At 34.0% G+C, this 17,659-nt stretch overlaps 1 protein-coding gene and 1 pseudogene across 1 annotated transcript in view; both read right to left on the bottom strand.

The window, feature by feature from the left end:
- The window catches only part of Slco1a2 (solute carrier organic anion transporter family member 1A2), a 60,121-nt gene that overhangs the window by 15,074 nt on the left and 27,388 nt on the right, over positions 1 to 17,659 (bottom strand). The window contains exons 10-14 of the mRNA XM_048787186.1: positions 16,264 to 16,488; positions 14,551 to 14,716; positions 12,938 to 13,110; positions 2,426 to 2,490; positions 1,768 to 1,885 (exon numbers count right to left, since the gene is read on the bottom strand). Coding sequence (XP_048643143.1) covers positions 1,768 to 1,885; positions 2,426 to 2,490; positions 12,938 to 13,110; positions 14,551 to 14,716; positions 16,264 to 16,488 — 747 coding nt within the window. The remainder of the gene's footprint in view (positions 1 to 1,767; positions 1,886 to 2,425; positions 2,491 to 12,937; positions 13,111 to 14,550; positions 14,717 to 16,263; positions 16,489 to 17,659) is intronic.
- Positions 5,383 to 5,563, bottom strand: LOC125611819 (annotated as a pseudogene).

Here is a 17,659-nt window from a genome sequence, read left to right on the forward strand (position 1 = left end):
CATAGTAACAGCCAAGTGGGTCAGCTGTTTGGAGAACACCATTGATAGCAAGTCCTTTTCTATGCAGTCCAGTTAATGATTGTGAAGAAACTTGTATGTATTGACTTATTTGCCATGTGATGCCCGGGGCTATGAATTTGCAGAATGAGTGTTCATTTATAGATAAATATTTTGGGGATGACATGAGTCACTCTGCTACCTCAGTTCATTCTAAACTCAGTAACTTAACTTGTAATTAAATTAGTGTGTGTACCCAGGAACAGCTTGGAAAATTGGACTGTGCTCTATTCTGATAGGACAGATAAAGAAATTTTCAGAAAAATTTCTTTTCAAAAAATTCTCTTCCATCATCCCAGTTAAATTATGTCAAATAGGGGTAGATGTTTTAGTTGTTTATTAAGTAAACAGATTAATGTAATTAACAACCTGAGTTTCTTCTATCACAAATATAGATACAAATCTCTTGGCTCTCAAAGCTCTCAATCCTTATCCTTGTGAAGAGGCAAATGAAACTAGGTGAATGTACCTTCTCTGACAAATGCAGTCAAATTTATTATCTGTTCAATATGTAAACACAATAATGATTCTATTATTTACATTTCAATTAAAAGAATTTATATCTTCTTTCTCTTAACCACATAATAAAATATTTATTTTATGTTAAAAAGCTTCTGCATAGCAAAGGAATAAACAGTGAAGAGACAACATATCGAATAAAAGAAAATCTTTGCTAGCTATTCATCTGAGAAGATTAATATTCAGAATATATAATGAACTTTAAAAACTAACATCAAAATGACAAAGTAACAGTAAAAAGAAAAAAAAAGGCAAATGTTCATGATCTCATCCTCTTAGGACACGGAGGCAGTAAAATCTCAAACTCAAAGCCTACTTGGGCACCTAAATTAGACACTAACTCAAAATACAAAAGGGCAGGGGTATAGTTCATCTGTAGAGGGCTTTGCCTCCCATATGTACAGCCTTTGGTTCATTCTTCATTACCAGAAAAAACAATGAACACATAATCCGAACAGTTACTTCTCAAATGAAAGACAAATGACTAAATAAATATGTTGAAAAAAACATTCAATATTCTCAGCCACTGTGGAAATGCACATCAAACCTACATTGAGATTCTACCTCACCCCAATCAGAATGGCTATCAGAAAAAAAAAAAACTTCTAATATTGATATGGAGAAAAAAGAATCCTTATACACTGTTGATGGGAATGTGGGAATGTAAACTAGTATAACCACTATGGCAGCAGTACAAGGTTCCTAAAAAAAACTAAAAATAGAACTACTATATGATCTGGTTATGCCACTTCTGGGAATACATAAGAAAGACTTATATACCTATCTTCACCTATTTAAATAGTCAAGTTATAGAATTGGACTAGGTGTCTATAAACAGATGAATGGATAAAAATATGAGATATAGACAATGTAATATTATTCAGCCATGAAAATGAAATCATGTCATTTGTAGGAAAATAGAAGGAACTGTAGGTCATCATGTTCAGTAAAATCTGCTAGAAACAAAATCAAGTACAGCCTATTTTGTTTCATAATTGGAAACTTTAAAAAAAAAGTGGGGGACTATTAGAGAAGGTTGAGGGAAAGAGAGGTTAATAGGGAAAGAAGATAAAATTAAAGCACAACATATGCATATATTGAAATGTCACAGTGAAGCCCATTGATTTGCATAATTAATGAGTTAACATTTATAATAAAAATATGTACACTTAAAAAATAAATTATCTTTACCTGAAGTTTGTTGAATCATATATTCTGCATGCCCCTGGCTTACCACATTTCAAAGTTCCCCAATGTAAACAGGTAGAGTCCACTAAAGCTCCAAAATATATTGGTGCTGGAATGCCAGCTATAATTATCAGAAAAAGAAAACTTCATCAACAAGTTAAGAATTAAGAGACATTATTTTTTGGCAAATATTTCAATTTCCCCTACATGAATAACAAATACTGTGTAAAAATATAAATCAAATGCTCTAAATTTTACTTTAGAAATGTTCTATTACTGTATAAGTAATAGATATATAATATAGTTTCTAGATTATAAAAATAAGTCATGATAAATAAAATACAACAAAATTATTGATAGAATAAAACAGTGAATAAAAGTAAATTATATTTTCTGAAATGTTTTGGAAAAAATCATGTGTACATTTCATTTTAACAAAATATTTCCTATTTATTCTCAAGTATTATTGAAGAGAGGTGTAATTAAGTTTTGATAGCAGAAATGAAAGGGAGAAATTCTCTATCTTCCTACATAATTAATTCTCAATACTAATTAAGAATTGCTTATAAACAGAAGGCATATTCTTAAACTGTTATTCTGAGAGAATTATTTCATTTACAGTTTATTAGTATGTATCATACTAGGAAAAATAACATCCTACCAAATATTCTTGTGCAAAATGCATGTAATCCCACACCAAGAGACTTCTCTTCAGACTTGATACACCTAATAAAAAAAAATTCATAATAAGCAAAAGTAAAGATTTTAAACCTATCAGTTTCTGAAAAAGATTATGCATGCTATTAACAAACACTGAATATTTGAAAAATGTACTTCCATGATCAGGCCTTGGTTACTTAGGGTCTGATTATTCTGCTTCTTCCCAAATAGGAGTCCAATTTCTGATCCCTGGGATTTTACCCATCACTTTTTGCTCAGTCAGGTGTGTGCAGGGACACTAGAAATGAATCCAGAGGTGCTCTATCAGTGAGCTACATTCCTGGTCCTTTTTTATTGAGACAGGTTCTTACCATGTTGCCCAGGCTATATTTGAACTTAAAATCCTCCTGCTTCAAAAGCTTCTGAGTAGCTTGGATTGCAAGTCTGTGCCATCATACCTAACTTTCTTATTTTCTCTCAGAAGAATATATTTCATTTCAATCCATTTTTATCCCAGTATCTTTATATTGAAAGTAGTAGTTCTTGATCTGAAAGGTTAAACCTTTAGCCGAAAGCAAAAACAGCACATATCTAGCTTTTTCAAATTATCTGCATTAATAAGATGTAGGAAATTTCAGATAAAGGAAATATAACTTATGTGAGTAAGTATAAGAAAAAAGAAAAGCAATAATAAAAACTTTCCAAAGGAAGTGATTTTAAAAATTCCAAAGCAAAACTATTTTAAGTGATTTGACATAATTTCAAGAGTTGAACAGACATTTCTCCATTTTCTGAAAAAATTTTCCTTGCTTTTCATTGTTGTCTGGAATTCCCATATGTGGAAATTTACACGCCAGACAACATTGGAGTGTAAATGAAAACTATACTGCAAAGGTATTTTTGATGTCTCATCCACTTCTGCATCAGCATGTCTATATGCTCAAAAAGTTCACTTTAAGAACTTCTCTGTGCTCCCTTTCCTTTTCTGATTAACTCAAAGTTGAAAAATATTAATGCCGCTTTCTTCACAGAGTATATTTTTAACTAAAACTACATTTCATTGGTATTTTCTTGATATAGATATTATATTAGATAGAATAATTCTACAATCTTAAAAAGTGAGATGTCATTGATCAAAAGACCATCTATCCGATGGAGAAGTTATTTAGACAACATCAATAATTTTATTTAGAAATTTTATTCAGAGAGAATAAAATCCAGCAGACTTAGAATGATCCTCTTGGTCACCTAATTTATTTTTAATAAATACAAAAATTAAATAAAACATTTAAATTTTATTGAGGAAGTTTTCTTTCTTTTCTGTTTTTAACATATGCCCTGTGATCTCACAAAAACATAGAATTCTAAGAATTCATAAATTATAAGCAGTTTAAACTGTTCTCCAAATTTTATTATTTCCTGACTTTGATAAGAATATCAATTTCTAGAGTCTAGCAATAACAAAAAAAATTATAATGTAAGTTATGGAAAAACTGCTGATAGAAATTTTAATTTTTATTTTAAAATGACAAACTAAAGTAGATGATGCATCCCTTCACCATCACTTTAGAGGATTCCATAATAATAGGTAACAGATATAAATATGTCTATTAAAAAATCCAGGTGTTAAATTCCATAATATGATCTTGGCAAAAGATGGCAGAAGAATAGAAACAAATAAATCATGAACGCATAATAAAGTACTTGTTTTACTAGAGAGTAGATATTAATAACTAAAAGTTTTAAAATTGATATGCAAAGAATAAATGTTGTTAAGAATCTCAATATTCCAGTCAACTGTTTGAAAAGTATAACTTTCAGGGCTCTGTAGTAGAGCATGTGATTAGCATGTATGAACCCTGGGTTCAATTCCCTGTATACACACACACACACACACACACACACACACAAATACACACAGTATAACTTTCAAAACAGCAGAAAGAAATCCAATCTGTACAAAGGAAAGGAAAAAAAAGTGCAAACAGAGTTCTACCACAATAATTATAATAAATATAAATGTGTTAAATTCACCAATATCAGGTTAGAAAATCAAATATAGCAAGTTGTTTAAGAAGTGAAATGTAAGATTGAAAATAAAGAGAAGGAAAAACACCTAATGGGCATGTCATGAACCATAGGAAAACCAGAACTATAATTTTAAGAAGAAACAAAATAGAATTCCCTAAAATAAAAGACTAAATGATACAGAATAAGCTTTATTACTGGTAATAATAAAAGTATAATGATCAAAGTAAACAAATGATTCAAGCATTAAATTCAAATCATTGACTAAAGAACAACCAAAGGAGTTCAAAGGGGTTGGAGAATAATAAAAAGCAGAAATCCATGAAACATCAACTAAATCATAAACTGATTATTTAAAAAAGAAAGTTAGATGAGCCTCTGGCAATATTGTTGAAGAAACTAGACTTAAATGCAAATAAGTAAAATACAGCAAAAAAAGGAAATTTCTTTTAGACATCAGAGAGTATGAAAATAATAAAAGAATATTATAAACACATACTAATAAACATACAACATGTGTAAGCAGAAATAAAATATGTGATAGAAAATAAAAAGTAAATAAAGAGAAGAAAATTCCACCAGAAAAATTAGTTCAAAGTACAAATATTTTAACAGGTGAGTTTATAAAATTTTCAACAATCAGACAATTTTAAAACAAAGAATTTTAATATCCTTTATCACAAGACTTCTCAGAGATTTTTTAAAGTAGTGCATTATATTTTTACATAATAGTATATTTTTTTTACATATTTGTACATGCAGACAAACTGGGGGATGAAAGCAATAATCAGATATTTAACAAAAGTAAACCTAGAATTGAAAAACTAGAAAATTTACCAGTTCTTTTTGTGGGCCAATGATCTGAGAAAGGAAAAGAATGAAAAATAATAAATCTATTTTGCTTATAAACATAGATGTGACAATTGTTTGAAAGGGTGCACTGATCCCTTCAAGTAGATCAGTGTATAGAATGGATGGAATAAGTCCCTGTTCCTTCTTCCTGTTCCAAAAATCCATTTAACCTGTTTACCTCAAATAGAGAATGTATCAGAAATTAAACTGATAAGAACAGGTTGTATATTTGACTTTAGTAAAAATGCCAAGAAGCTATAGCTATAACAATTTTAAGAAAAATTCAAACAAAAAAATATTCAAAAAAATAAATCATATTTTTAACTATATTGTGATTAAATGGTGCTTTTATCAGATAAGCAAATAAAGCTCAACATTTTTCACTTAATCTCACTAAGCAAAAGTTCTGAATTGAAAAATCACGTATTTTATTTTCAGAGATTAAGAAAAATTTATTTGATAAAGTTTACCACCTATTTTATTATCAAAACTAGATGAAGACTACATATTAAAAGTATACAGCAAGCATTATACTCAATGAAGAAATTTGATAAGGTTTGGAAAATAAGAGTACTGACTAAAGAATACTCATTTAACTATGCTGAGAGCCATAGCCAAGTAGGAATGACGCATGGCATTTTTGGGTTGAAAGGTGACCCTGCTCAGGGATTAGGGTGGCTCCAGGTTTAGGGTGGATCCTGCTGGAATAGGGCGGATCCAGGTTTAGGTGGATCCTGCTGGGATTAGGGCATATCCTGCTGCCTCAGGCGCCCACTCCTTGAGTTCCCATTGAGTTCTAGCGGGGTTCTGAGAGAATTGGTACGCAGAGCCCGGTGGAGGGAGTGTATTTTTCCCAGAACGTGCGTGTAGAGTGTTGGTGAGAGTTCGGGAATAAAGAGTTGCTGTTGGAATCTACAAGTTTTTGTGGTGGCTCGGTTATTTTGTGCCCAGACAGACTGCGGCATAACTATAGTTCAGTATAGTTTGGGGGTTGCTTGTTGATGCCATAAGAAAATTTTAAGTCTGAGGTGAGTAAAATCTGAAAGTGAAAAGATAAAACTTCGTACTTAAACATGGAAAATGTACATAGAAATCCTAGCAAAACTCTCAGATGTGGGACCCATTCAGTGTCAATTAGCTCCTGTGTATCAGAGGTGGAGGCCGAGGACAAAACTACAATGGAAGCTAGACCAGTAATGGTCCAAAATGAAAGACTCAGGAGGGTAAAGGGACTGATCCAATTCTGCTCACTGCTCCAGAGAGATATTTAGAATTACCATGAGACCATTTATCTCAGCAGAGCTGATGGAGCTGGGGTCCAAGTTTGGGTAGAAAATGAAAGGAAGTATACTGGCATGGCTACTCCACCTGTGGGACACTGCGGCAGTTGGGATAATGTTGAATGTTACAGAATCATCTAAGATGGCTTCAGTAACTGCTCACCCTACTTTACAACAGTGCCTTCACTCCAGTGCAGCTAGGGGAAAGTAGCTTTGGCTGCTTCTCACTGCTTACAATATGTGACCAAATTCAGGAGATATTCCCGTGCCCAGAGGCAACCTCTATAGAAGAATTACAGGTCTATTTTCAGGAACTGGGGATGAAATATGCTATTTACATGCATAACTTCTACTGCCAAAACGAGGGATATAGTGCTGTTTACAACTCAGTCCATGCATTCAATTAGGGTGCCCTGGTGTTAATATTGTCCACATTGGCAGGGCAGCACCTCCAGTGAGAAGTGCAAATTACAGCAGATATGGAAATAATACAGCAGAAAACAGGAGTCTAAAACCCAGCACAAACTGGAAAGGCATTTTCAAGTCTCCCATAAACAGATATAGGTGGACTTATTTATAGCAGGAGTAGATGAAAGTAAAATAGATAAATAACCTAATGCTACTCTGGTACAATCATGAAAGCAATCACCTAAGGACAAAAGACTTAATCTCTTACTCCCCAAGAAGGGAAAAGAAAGAGATACAGTGAGAAATGTAGAATGGACTCCTACTCAAAAAGGAGGTAAATACAAACTTCTCTTATTAGGAGACATAATAAAAGCAAAGCCCATGGTTTCCCCTGAGTTTTTCAGCCCTTGGTTGTGGAATGACTAGAGGGGAGCTTGAGAAACAGGGGTCTGAGCCATGTCTCCAGACAGGAGGCTGTGTATAGAACTGGCAACAGACTGATTTTCAAAAAATATTCAGAGAATAAAAGCATTGGTGGACACGGGAGGTAGAAGCACATTGATTTTGCATAAGGTAATCCTGACAAATTACTAAACTCTGGAAGAGTTTAGTACTCAGTTGGGAATATATCATTGTGTACTAGACCTTGTTAATATCTTCTCTAGCATAGATATAACCCTTGAGAGTCAAGACCCATTTGCCTTTAGGTAGGAAGACAGACAATGGACTTTTACCATGTTACCTCAAGGATCTCTCCACAGCCCCACCATTGTCACAGGTAATTGAGATTGACCAAGGAACTAATTTCACAGGCCATGACATATAATAGTGGGCTCAAATCCAGGACACATGATGGATTTTCCACCTGCTGTGCAATACAACAGGAGCTGGGTTAATTGAAATAATGAATGGTCTGCTGAAATAAGGGTTAAAGACTGTTATGGCTTAGATATGAGGTGTCCTCCAAAATTCATGTGAGAGATAATGCAAAAAAGTTAGAGGTGAAATAATTGGGTTAACCTAATTAGTGCATTAACGCACTTGAATGGATTAACTGGGTGGTAACTTTGGCAGATAGGGTATGGCTAGAGGAGACAGGTCACTGAGGGCATAACTTTGGAGTTTATATTTTTGTCCCAGGAGTGGAGATGTCTGCTTGCTGATTACCATGTCTGAGTTGCTTTTCTCCTCCATACACTTTTGCCATGATGTTCCATCTCACTTTGGCCTAGAGCAATGGAGTCCGCCAAGTATGAACTGAGACCTCTGAAATAAACTTTTCTTCCACTAATTGTTCTGGTCAAGTCTTTTGACCACAAATCTGACTAAAACAAAGATCAAAAATAACTCTACGTGGGGTGGAATATTCATGTGCCTGAGTCACTGAGGACATTAAATGAAAAACCCAGACATCAGGGGCCTGCAGTCATTTCTTATGTTCACACACCTTGTGGCTGCCAGCATTAATATTGCAAATAAAGGACACATCTACTGAACATATTCTTAAACTTTTCTGGGGCATGAGCAACAACTTACAATTGCCAAATCCTCAACACATCACATATGAGACAGGAAGCATTAGTTGGTCATGGACTATACAAGTAGGGACCCAGTGGTTCACTCTACTGACACCTTGTGGAGAGAGAGAATATCTAAATTTAAAGTAAAGCCTATTGTGATGGGAACCTTGGCCCTCACAAGTACACTGGGTATTACCCTCAGGAGTAACACTTTGTACAGTTATGGCAGTTATGTATTTCAGAGATATATTTCTTTCTATGCCCCCAAAGTGCAAATAGATTGGTTTGGTGTACTTGCCCAGGCAAGCCTATTGTGCTGGTTACTTAACTAACACATTATGGTACAGTGGCCTGTATTCTGCCTCATGGAGCTATGTTGCCATTTTTGGTGCCTATTAAATACTAGTCATATTTGCCATAGGTTAACAACAAGTTTTCCTGGACTGGGCAATATATATTGCATATTACTCCAAACAGACTATCAGAATGCTCAGAACTCCCTGTGACCAGCAACACAAGGACTTCCCTGGGTAGTATAACTTACAAATGAGATATAATGGACTTGGTTGAAATAACTGCACTGAAAATACTCACAAAATGGCCATCACATAATTATACTAAACCAAGGGTTTTGCTTTAATTAGAGAGACACTGAATACTTCTCAAGTACCTGGGCATACTTATGTATGGAATGAGCTTTCATGGGATATAGCAATTCAGGTTATAGTTAAAAAGACAGTATTCCATTTTGTCACCCAATAGGTTCCTGATAACCTGACTCTGGGTAAAAACAGTGAATTCAGCAGATATCCTCAACCTATGTTACTCACAGGCTTTCCCCCTGCCATGGGGTGCACTATGGATACGTGGGTCTGTGGATGACCTTGCCTATCTTACAATTGGACGGGATGGTGTACATGGGGATGGCCTTATAGCCCAGCCCTAGTTCTGCCTCTTTTAATATGTATAATAGTGACGGAGATAACATCAAGGTACTTCACACAAGACAGTGCTATGCTGTGCCTCCTGGTGGTTCTATCCATTAGCTATTCTTTCTCCATAAGCTGCAATGATGGTGGAAACACTCAAGTCTCAGCTTTACCCTCCCACACTGTCCAAACTGTCAGTCAGACTAAACATGCCATATCCTTGATAACTGAGGACAACACTCAGATTTTTTAAAAAAGGTAGTTTTATAAAATAGGATGACACTAGTTAGGCTAATGGCTGCCCAAGATGGAGTATGTGCAGTCTTGGAGACAGAATGCTGAGGATATATACCTGGTAATGAATACAGTATTGCCCATACTTTACCCTAGTGTCTAAAAAAAAAATGATGCCTTGATGTCTTTCAGTTGACCCATTCTCTGTTTAACTTCCTTTCCTTTGACATGGCGCTGTATCTTTTATGTTCTCTTAATAACCTTAGCATAATTGCTGACAGGCTCTTGCTTCTTGTACTGCTGCTGTAGGATATAGAAACAACATGCTTCCAGATCCCTGTCCTGAGGGCTTTGCAGAGGATGGGAGGCAGTAGGTCTCATTAAGGGGCTTCCAAAGCACTGAAGGGATGGAATGTTGGGGTAAAGACTAATTGGTACCTGGAAGACTTGTTCCTGGTTGTAAGATAGAAAAACTCTAAGGAATATGATAATGAAGGAAGAGGAGAAGGAAAACCAACCACTTTCCTTATTTCCAATCTTTAGGTAGGGATCAAAGCAGAGTGACCTTGGTTGTAAAGTAAAAGATTATGCTAATAAAAGATCTGAAAAACTCCGTCTACCCAGCGGGCATGTTACCATTCTATATATTCCCCATTCTTGTCAATACGGGGTAGACCTTCATTGTTTCCAAGTCTGCTGCTGCCAAAGGAGTAAGTAATAAATTGTCTGAATCTTCGCTTCTCAGTCCTCCAAGTTCTTTCTGTGAGATTGGTAAACAGTATGTGGGGGTTTTTGTAGCCTTGGGGTTGAAAAGTTTCCTTCATAATAAACCAGTAAATGTAATAAAAGTGCTTCCCTGAGTTCTATAAGCCATTATAGTAAGTCTTCTAACCTGAAGAAAGTTTATGGGAATCTCCAGCCTATCACTAGTCAGTCAAAAGGCTGAGAGCCCCAGATTTTCCATGCTCATAAAAAATAATAGAAGTCTGGGGGAACTGAGCCCTTTAACTCTTGGGATCTGATGCTAACTCTAGGTTGATATTGTCAGAACTGAAATGAACTGTAGGACACCTTGGTGGTGCCAGAAAATTGATGATTGTGGGGAAAAAAGACAGAGTCTGGTGTCAGAAGGCTTCTCTGTGAATAGAGAAACTTTTTCTCAGAGTATATACATATGAATTCATAAGTATGTATATAGTTTATATATTTGTGTATGTATCTAGGAAGCAACCTAATGACATATCACCTTTATGAAGAATCTTTTAAAATTCTACTCAAGTACATAAAAGATATTGATATTGCAGGTTCACCAATATTTCATGTCCAGTTTTCTCCACCTGATCTGCAGAACCCTCATAAACCCAATCAGAATTTATACGTAAGTATAAAGATCTAAATGGCTAAATCAATTTGGGCAGAGATTAGGCACAATAAAGGTGACAAGATGGGTGGGCAAGGAAGTTACCATATGATATTTTAACATTTGCAATGCTAAAGCAATTAAATCAATATGACACTAATTTAATAATAGGCAAATCTGTGAAACAGAAAATATATGAAAAATATACCCATGCTGTGAAAACTTAAGATATGATAAAGGTGGCACCACTACCAAAGAACCTGTAATTTAGATTGTGATATTGGTAAAATTACTTCATTATATGAAGATAAATTGAATAGGGCACCTTTCTCTCTTGCACTATATATAAAAATAGAGTTAAGATGATTTTAAGACTATAAGCAAAAAATAAAACTGTAAAGCTTTTATCTTAAACCTGTTAGAATAAAACCTATAAGGCAATATTTTTATAAATTTAGAATTTGAAAATGCTTTTTAAATGTGACCACTCACTACCATACACCCAAACCATAAGGCAAAAAAGTTGTTATGCTTACATGCAATTTTTAGGATTTTACTTCATAAATAGAGAAAAGTTAAAAGAAACATAAGACTAAAAGATAATTATGTCATCGCATCAATTATAGGCATATCATTATATAAATTATATCATTGTTTCAATTATATCATACTGCTTATTACATTATATCAATATAATATTATAAATTATAATTTACACAGTCACCATCCAAATCAGCAAGGCAGAGAGGAAAATGGGGTAAAAAAAAAAAAAGAATCAGCATCTTGAAGTAGAAATCTAAATAACTAAAAATTAGTTCAGATATGCTTAACTTCACTCACCAGGAAATCACACTAAACATCAATGAACCACTATTTTACACCAACTGGAACAGTCAACATTAGAAAGTTAGATAATTCCAAGTGTTAGGGAGGCTATAAAGTGGGGGGCAGGACACTGAAGCAGTGATGGTATGAGAACAACTCTTATGCACTAGCTGTACTTGGTGTCTTTATATATGCATGTACTTTAAGAACCAAACCAAGGCATAGAGCACCACCGTCTGAGTGAAATGCATACTGAAAATGCATATTGAAAAAAACATATCTATCATACTTAAGTGGGTGCCTATGGTGAGTGAAAGTAGGAGATGAAATTTAATACAAATGAATAAATAAAGTAAAGCAAGAGAGAAAGCTTGCCCCAGTTCATAATGATAAAACGTAATGAACTACGATTAACTTAATTCTGCTTCTGAATTTCAATGAGACAAGAAAAAGGGGAGCAGGTGGGCAACTGTGTTCAGGATTGTTTATTAGGCATGAAGAATGCTATAACTGAAAGAGCACATGTTTAATATACCTAAGTTTGGAGCAAGGCTCTGCAATTTCCTAGTTTTAGGAAACCATTACTTGTATCTCACAGTAGCCTTGTAAAAGAGTTGGGCATTTACGATTTATGCCCATTTTTATTAAAGAAAAATTGAGCTTAGAAAGATCAAGGGACCCTGGTAAAAAAAGGGGGCTTCTAGTAGTTTTAAATTCTGCTGTCCTGTAAGCTAAACCAAATGAGGTGGCTGCTATGCATCTATTCTTTACCTATCTAAACAACCATTTCATAATGGGCATGTATCTCATCTTGCACTACACAATGGAAGATCCACTTATTCTGAGAAATAAGAAAGGAAATTAGCAAAGGATAGAGAGGGAAAAAAAACAAAAGATGAACATCCATATTATTAACTTTAAAATTTTGTAAGATTTAACAATGTTTAATGCAAAATCCTTAATAAATGTATATTAGAGCACAGAGTTCTTAGATATCATAAGCCTCAAATTACTTAGAAAAAGTTACTATAATAAATTACCAGAAAGAAATGCAAATAAAGAAAATAATTAATGTACCTCAGGAGAACCATATATCCAGGTATGGCAGCTAAAGAATAAATAAAACTGCTAATTGTCGACAAGATTAGAAAGTACTGGAGCATCATGGAGCAGTCATGGCCTTTGTCACAAAGCCCAAGAACTGCAGATGAATTTCCTGATGTTCGAATGCAGCTACAATTTTGGAACACCTGTCAAAAATAATATATACTATTTAAGAATATATTTAAGAATTTTGAACACAAATCTCAATTTTTTTATGTAGTCAGTTGGATCAAGATGGAGACTGCTGGGGCTGGGGGTATAGCTCAATGGTACAGCACTTGACTAACATGTGTGAGACTGTACTACTCACACACACCAAGGGAAAAAAGTATGGACAATGCTTATCCCTATGTTCCCATCTCCTTTATGGTCTCTCTCAGGATTATAGCATAAAACAAAGCATAGAAGTATAGTTTCAAAATATGACATTTTAAAAATTTGTTCTAATTTGTTATACATAACAATGCATTTCAACTAATTATACACAAATGAAACACAACTTCTCATTTCTCTGGGAATACACGATGCAGTCATACCGTTCGTGCAATCATACATGTACATAGGGTAATAATGTATGTCTTGCTCCACCATCCTTCCCACCTTCTTCCCCTCCCCTCCCTCCACTCCCCTCTGCCCAATCTGCCAATTTCAAAACACCAAAGGCCAAATGTTTTCTCTGATATGTGAATGCTGATCTATAATGGGGAAGTGGGAGGGAAGAATAAAATAAATGGTATTTTATGTAAATACATGAAGTAAATCTGCAATAGCTCAGCTATTCTAAATGCACACTTTTAAAAAAACAAACACTTACCTGCCACAATACAAAGTAAGAAAAACAAAATCTGTTTGATTGTTCAAATGTCTACACATAAACAAAGCTGTGTCCTCCCAAAGTATAGTTTATTTTAAAAACAGAGTAAAGTCATCACTTTTTGAATTATTATGTTTCCCGATCTCATTAATAATAAAATTTGTATTTTACTTTGGTCACCAGCCAACTTTATAAGGTTGAACATTCTTGAGGCAAGAAGACATGCCTAACTCTGTCTATCTTGTTTTTAAAAAAAACTGTTTTCATGTGAAAAACACAAAAAGCACATACATAAATATACACAGAAAACAGAAGAAAAAAAAACAGCAGTTTGAGAACAAAATTGCCAACTTCTTTCTCAATGATAAATTGTTTTCTGTCCAGGATATTTTTAACCCAAATTATTTTAATAATAATCTAACCTGGCTTAAAATTACAGATGAGTACTCAGATACTGTGAAGGCGTTACATAGATCTGAGAAGTGAAAAGGTAACAAAGTGTGCATATAGAAGGTAAGTTAAGTTATACAAATAAAAAAAGTCTGGTTTTAAGAAAAGACTAAATTTGTTTTTAGCAGATATAGGTCCAGTTCAAATTTAGAAAATGCTAATACAATACACAGAAGTTCTGTCAAAAAGGCCAGTAGGATGTATTACCATGTTCAATCCAGTTCCAAAGGATGTCTCACAACCAGCAAGACAAGCTGACATATATGATAAATCATTGTCAATACATAGAAGTTCTGTCAAAAAAGCCAGTAAGATATGTTACCATGTTCAATCCAGTTCCAGAGGATGTCTCACAACCAGCTAGACAAGCTGACATATATGATAAATCATTGTCGCCACATACAGGATCCCATGTTTTAGTTGGACAGTTGCAAGCTCTATTGCAGTCATCAAGGACTTTATTTCCCACATATAAATCTTGTTGTATTCTGAAATGATTTAAAATAATACCATGGATACTGAAACACTATTCAAGATTTGTTTTTCTTCTTTCTATCTTAATCCCCAATTATGTTTCCTCCCCTCCACCAAAATAGAAAAAGAAATCTTCTATCAATGTGTGACTTGCCTGCTATAGTTCTGGTGTAAAAGATAACCAGGTGCAGTATCACAAAACCACTTTTTCAATGATTTATTTTAGAAAAATACAATCCATAAACAAGCACTAAGTGCCTACCATGTGGGATGCATTTAATTTTTTTTTTAGTTATAGATGGACAAAATTATTTTATTTATTTTTATGTGGTGCTGATGATCAAACCCAGTACCTCACCTAAGAAAGTGCCCTAGCACTGAGCCACAACCCCAGGCCCATGGGACGCAATTTTCCGGATATTATTAGAACTAAAACATGAAGATGACCTAATCTCTGAGGTTGATCCATGTGGGAGAAAATAATGAGAGAGCTAACTTGAAGATCAAAACCTGCTATTTCCATTTATAATGCATTTACTTCAGAAACAAAGTCACGTGAGTAAAAAAAAAAGCATTCTTCTGGTTTAGTACCCAGTACTTATAATTGTGATCATGCACTAACTAATATAAGAGTCTAGAGAACGAATTCAAATCCTGTGACTAGACCAAAGTGTGGCCTTCCACACATTCTCTCTGGGAATCAGCATAATTGGAGATGCAGACAATCTTTAAGATTCATTCCAATTTTAAAACCTACATTTCTACACTGATATGGTTGAAGAGGTTTTTTGAACTTCTCTAATCTTCCATTTCTTTATCTATAAAATGGAAATAATAATGCTTATGTTAAGCGGAGCTTGCAAGATTCAAATCAGATAATATATGCAAAAATTATGATTTTATATTTGAAATTATTTTAATACTATAATACTTGATGACTTTAAAAGGAACACTTTAGGAAGCTTTTCATTTCATTTTGACTTGAAGTGAATTTTTAAAATTTCTCATTACTATGGAAAAATCTCTGTAAACCCAGATAAACCTCAAAATACAATATCTAAAACTATTTATACTTTAGACATAACTATATCAGTGATGTACATAAATTTATATATTAATTTACCATGAATTAGGATTCAATAATGCTAATTAAGCCCACCATGGAAACATTTAAAGACTATTTAGACTGCATAGTCAACTTTTCATTTTAATATTTACAGGGGTATAAAATATATGGATAACAAATCCTAATATAACCTATAGGTAGCTTCCTTTATGTACATTTTAATGTCCACTAGGATATCACAAAGACTACCAATTACACACATACACACACAATCATAAACTCATTCACCCTGTGATGTTCACTACTTTTTTAATAAACCTAGAGTTTGAATGGATTGGTATATAATTGATAGGTAAAGGAAAGATGCAGGATGACCATGGGATCACTGCCATTAACTCCTAAAAAAATGATTTGGTTTTGTACAACCACTAGAGAAAATATGCTACTAACAGTCTGTTGAAAGAATATGGCATTTACTAGGAAAAAAAAACATACCCTGCATAAGAGGTAGTTATGCCAGCAACTGGAGAATTATCACAAGTCACAAGAAAACATAAAAAATAGAGAAGGTACTCAATTACAGATAACCAACATCCTATGTGGGCAGCTTGTTTAACGGTAATCTTGAACTTCTTCATAATTAAACCACCAGCAATATATCCAATGCATACTGGAGGTAAGTTATAAATACCTATAAATGCAAGTAAAATGTTATTTACAAATTAACAACAACAAAGAACAAATATGTTATCATTTTTGCCTAATATGTTTTACATAAGAAAGTATTTAGATTGAAGTAGTGGTGATTTTAACCCTACTCAGTTACACATCATGTACAGGGAGATTTCAAAATGACTCATAATGTCAAGTATATTTAAAAAAAATATTATTATCATTCATTTAATTATTCACAATAGGTTTTCAATTTCTTATAGTCATGTATCATGATCAAAGTCTCTTTTATTAGGATATACGTAGGAGTAGCAAGTCCGAGTTGACCAGTAATTTATTATATCACTCTCTAGTGTGTGGGATGGGAATATATACATATATAAGTATCTTATATGTATATATATAACATATGTATATATATATTTATATATATGGCAGTTCAGTTACTTACTCCAACTTTGATTATTAAGAATTTGACTCAGTTCAAGGTACTTTAGAAAGTCATTCTGCTGAAGCTTTGACTGTTGAGTGTGGCTATATTTCATATTTTGCTGTGCTAACCAGCATTCTTCTTTCCCAGCTCTTTGTCCCCTTCTTCAATACAAAAAAAGGAAAAAGCAAAAGGGAAAGACAGCCCTAGGCTGCTTTGTATAATATCTGCATCACTGAATCATATTCTTGGATGAATGTGTTAAAACTCAAGGCATATAGGCACACATAGACTGGGATAGTCATTTTTTAGAAGAATAAAAAGATCTCAGGAAAAAATTCAGGCAAAGTAGAATCACTGGGGTTAGGGTAGTTACAGGAAAGGCAGAAAGTATGTAGATGCAGAAATATCTAAAACCATCAGGTGACCAAGGAACTACATTAGGAGGAATATGGAATCCAAGAATTTAAGCCAAAAGAGTAAAACACAGAATCCTAATGAGTTAACTCTAATCCTTTATAAATTAATGAACTGCCTATCTGAAAATTCACTAATGTTCGCATTTCCCGAGATTTCCATAAACATTGTGAGTTTCTATTCTGAGTGGAAAGAGAGCAGAAGAGAGAAAAAAGACAATTTCTGACCTCTTCCCCTTCATACACTTCCTTAATTTTCCTAGAGAGTGGAAAGAGAAAATTTAGCAGAGACAGGAATATCCTAAAAGACTTCAATTTAGGAGTTTCCTAATCCCTTTGTCACATTGTTCACCATTTCATGGGGGGGGGGGGG

The sequence above is a fragment of the Marmota marmota genome, unplaced genomic scaffold (genome assembly GCF_001458135.2).
Source record: "Marmota marmota marmota unplaced genomic scaffold, marMar, whole genome shotgun sequence".
Classification (NCBI taxonomy): domain Eukaryota; kingdom Metazoa; phylum Chordata; class Mammalia; order Rodentia; family Sciuridae; genus Marmota; species Marmota marmota.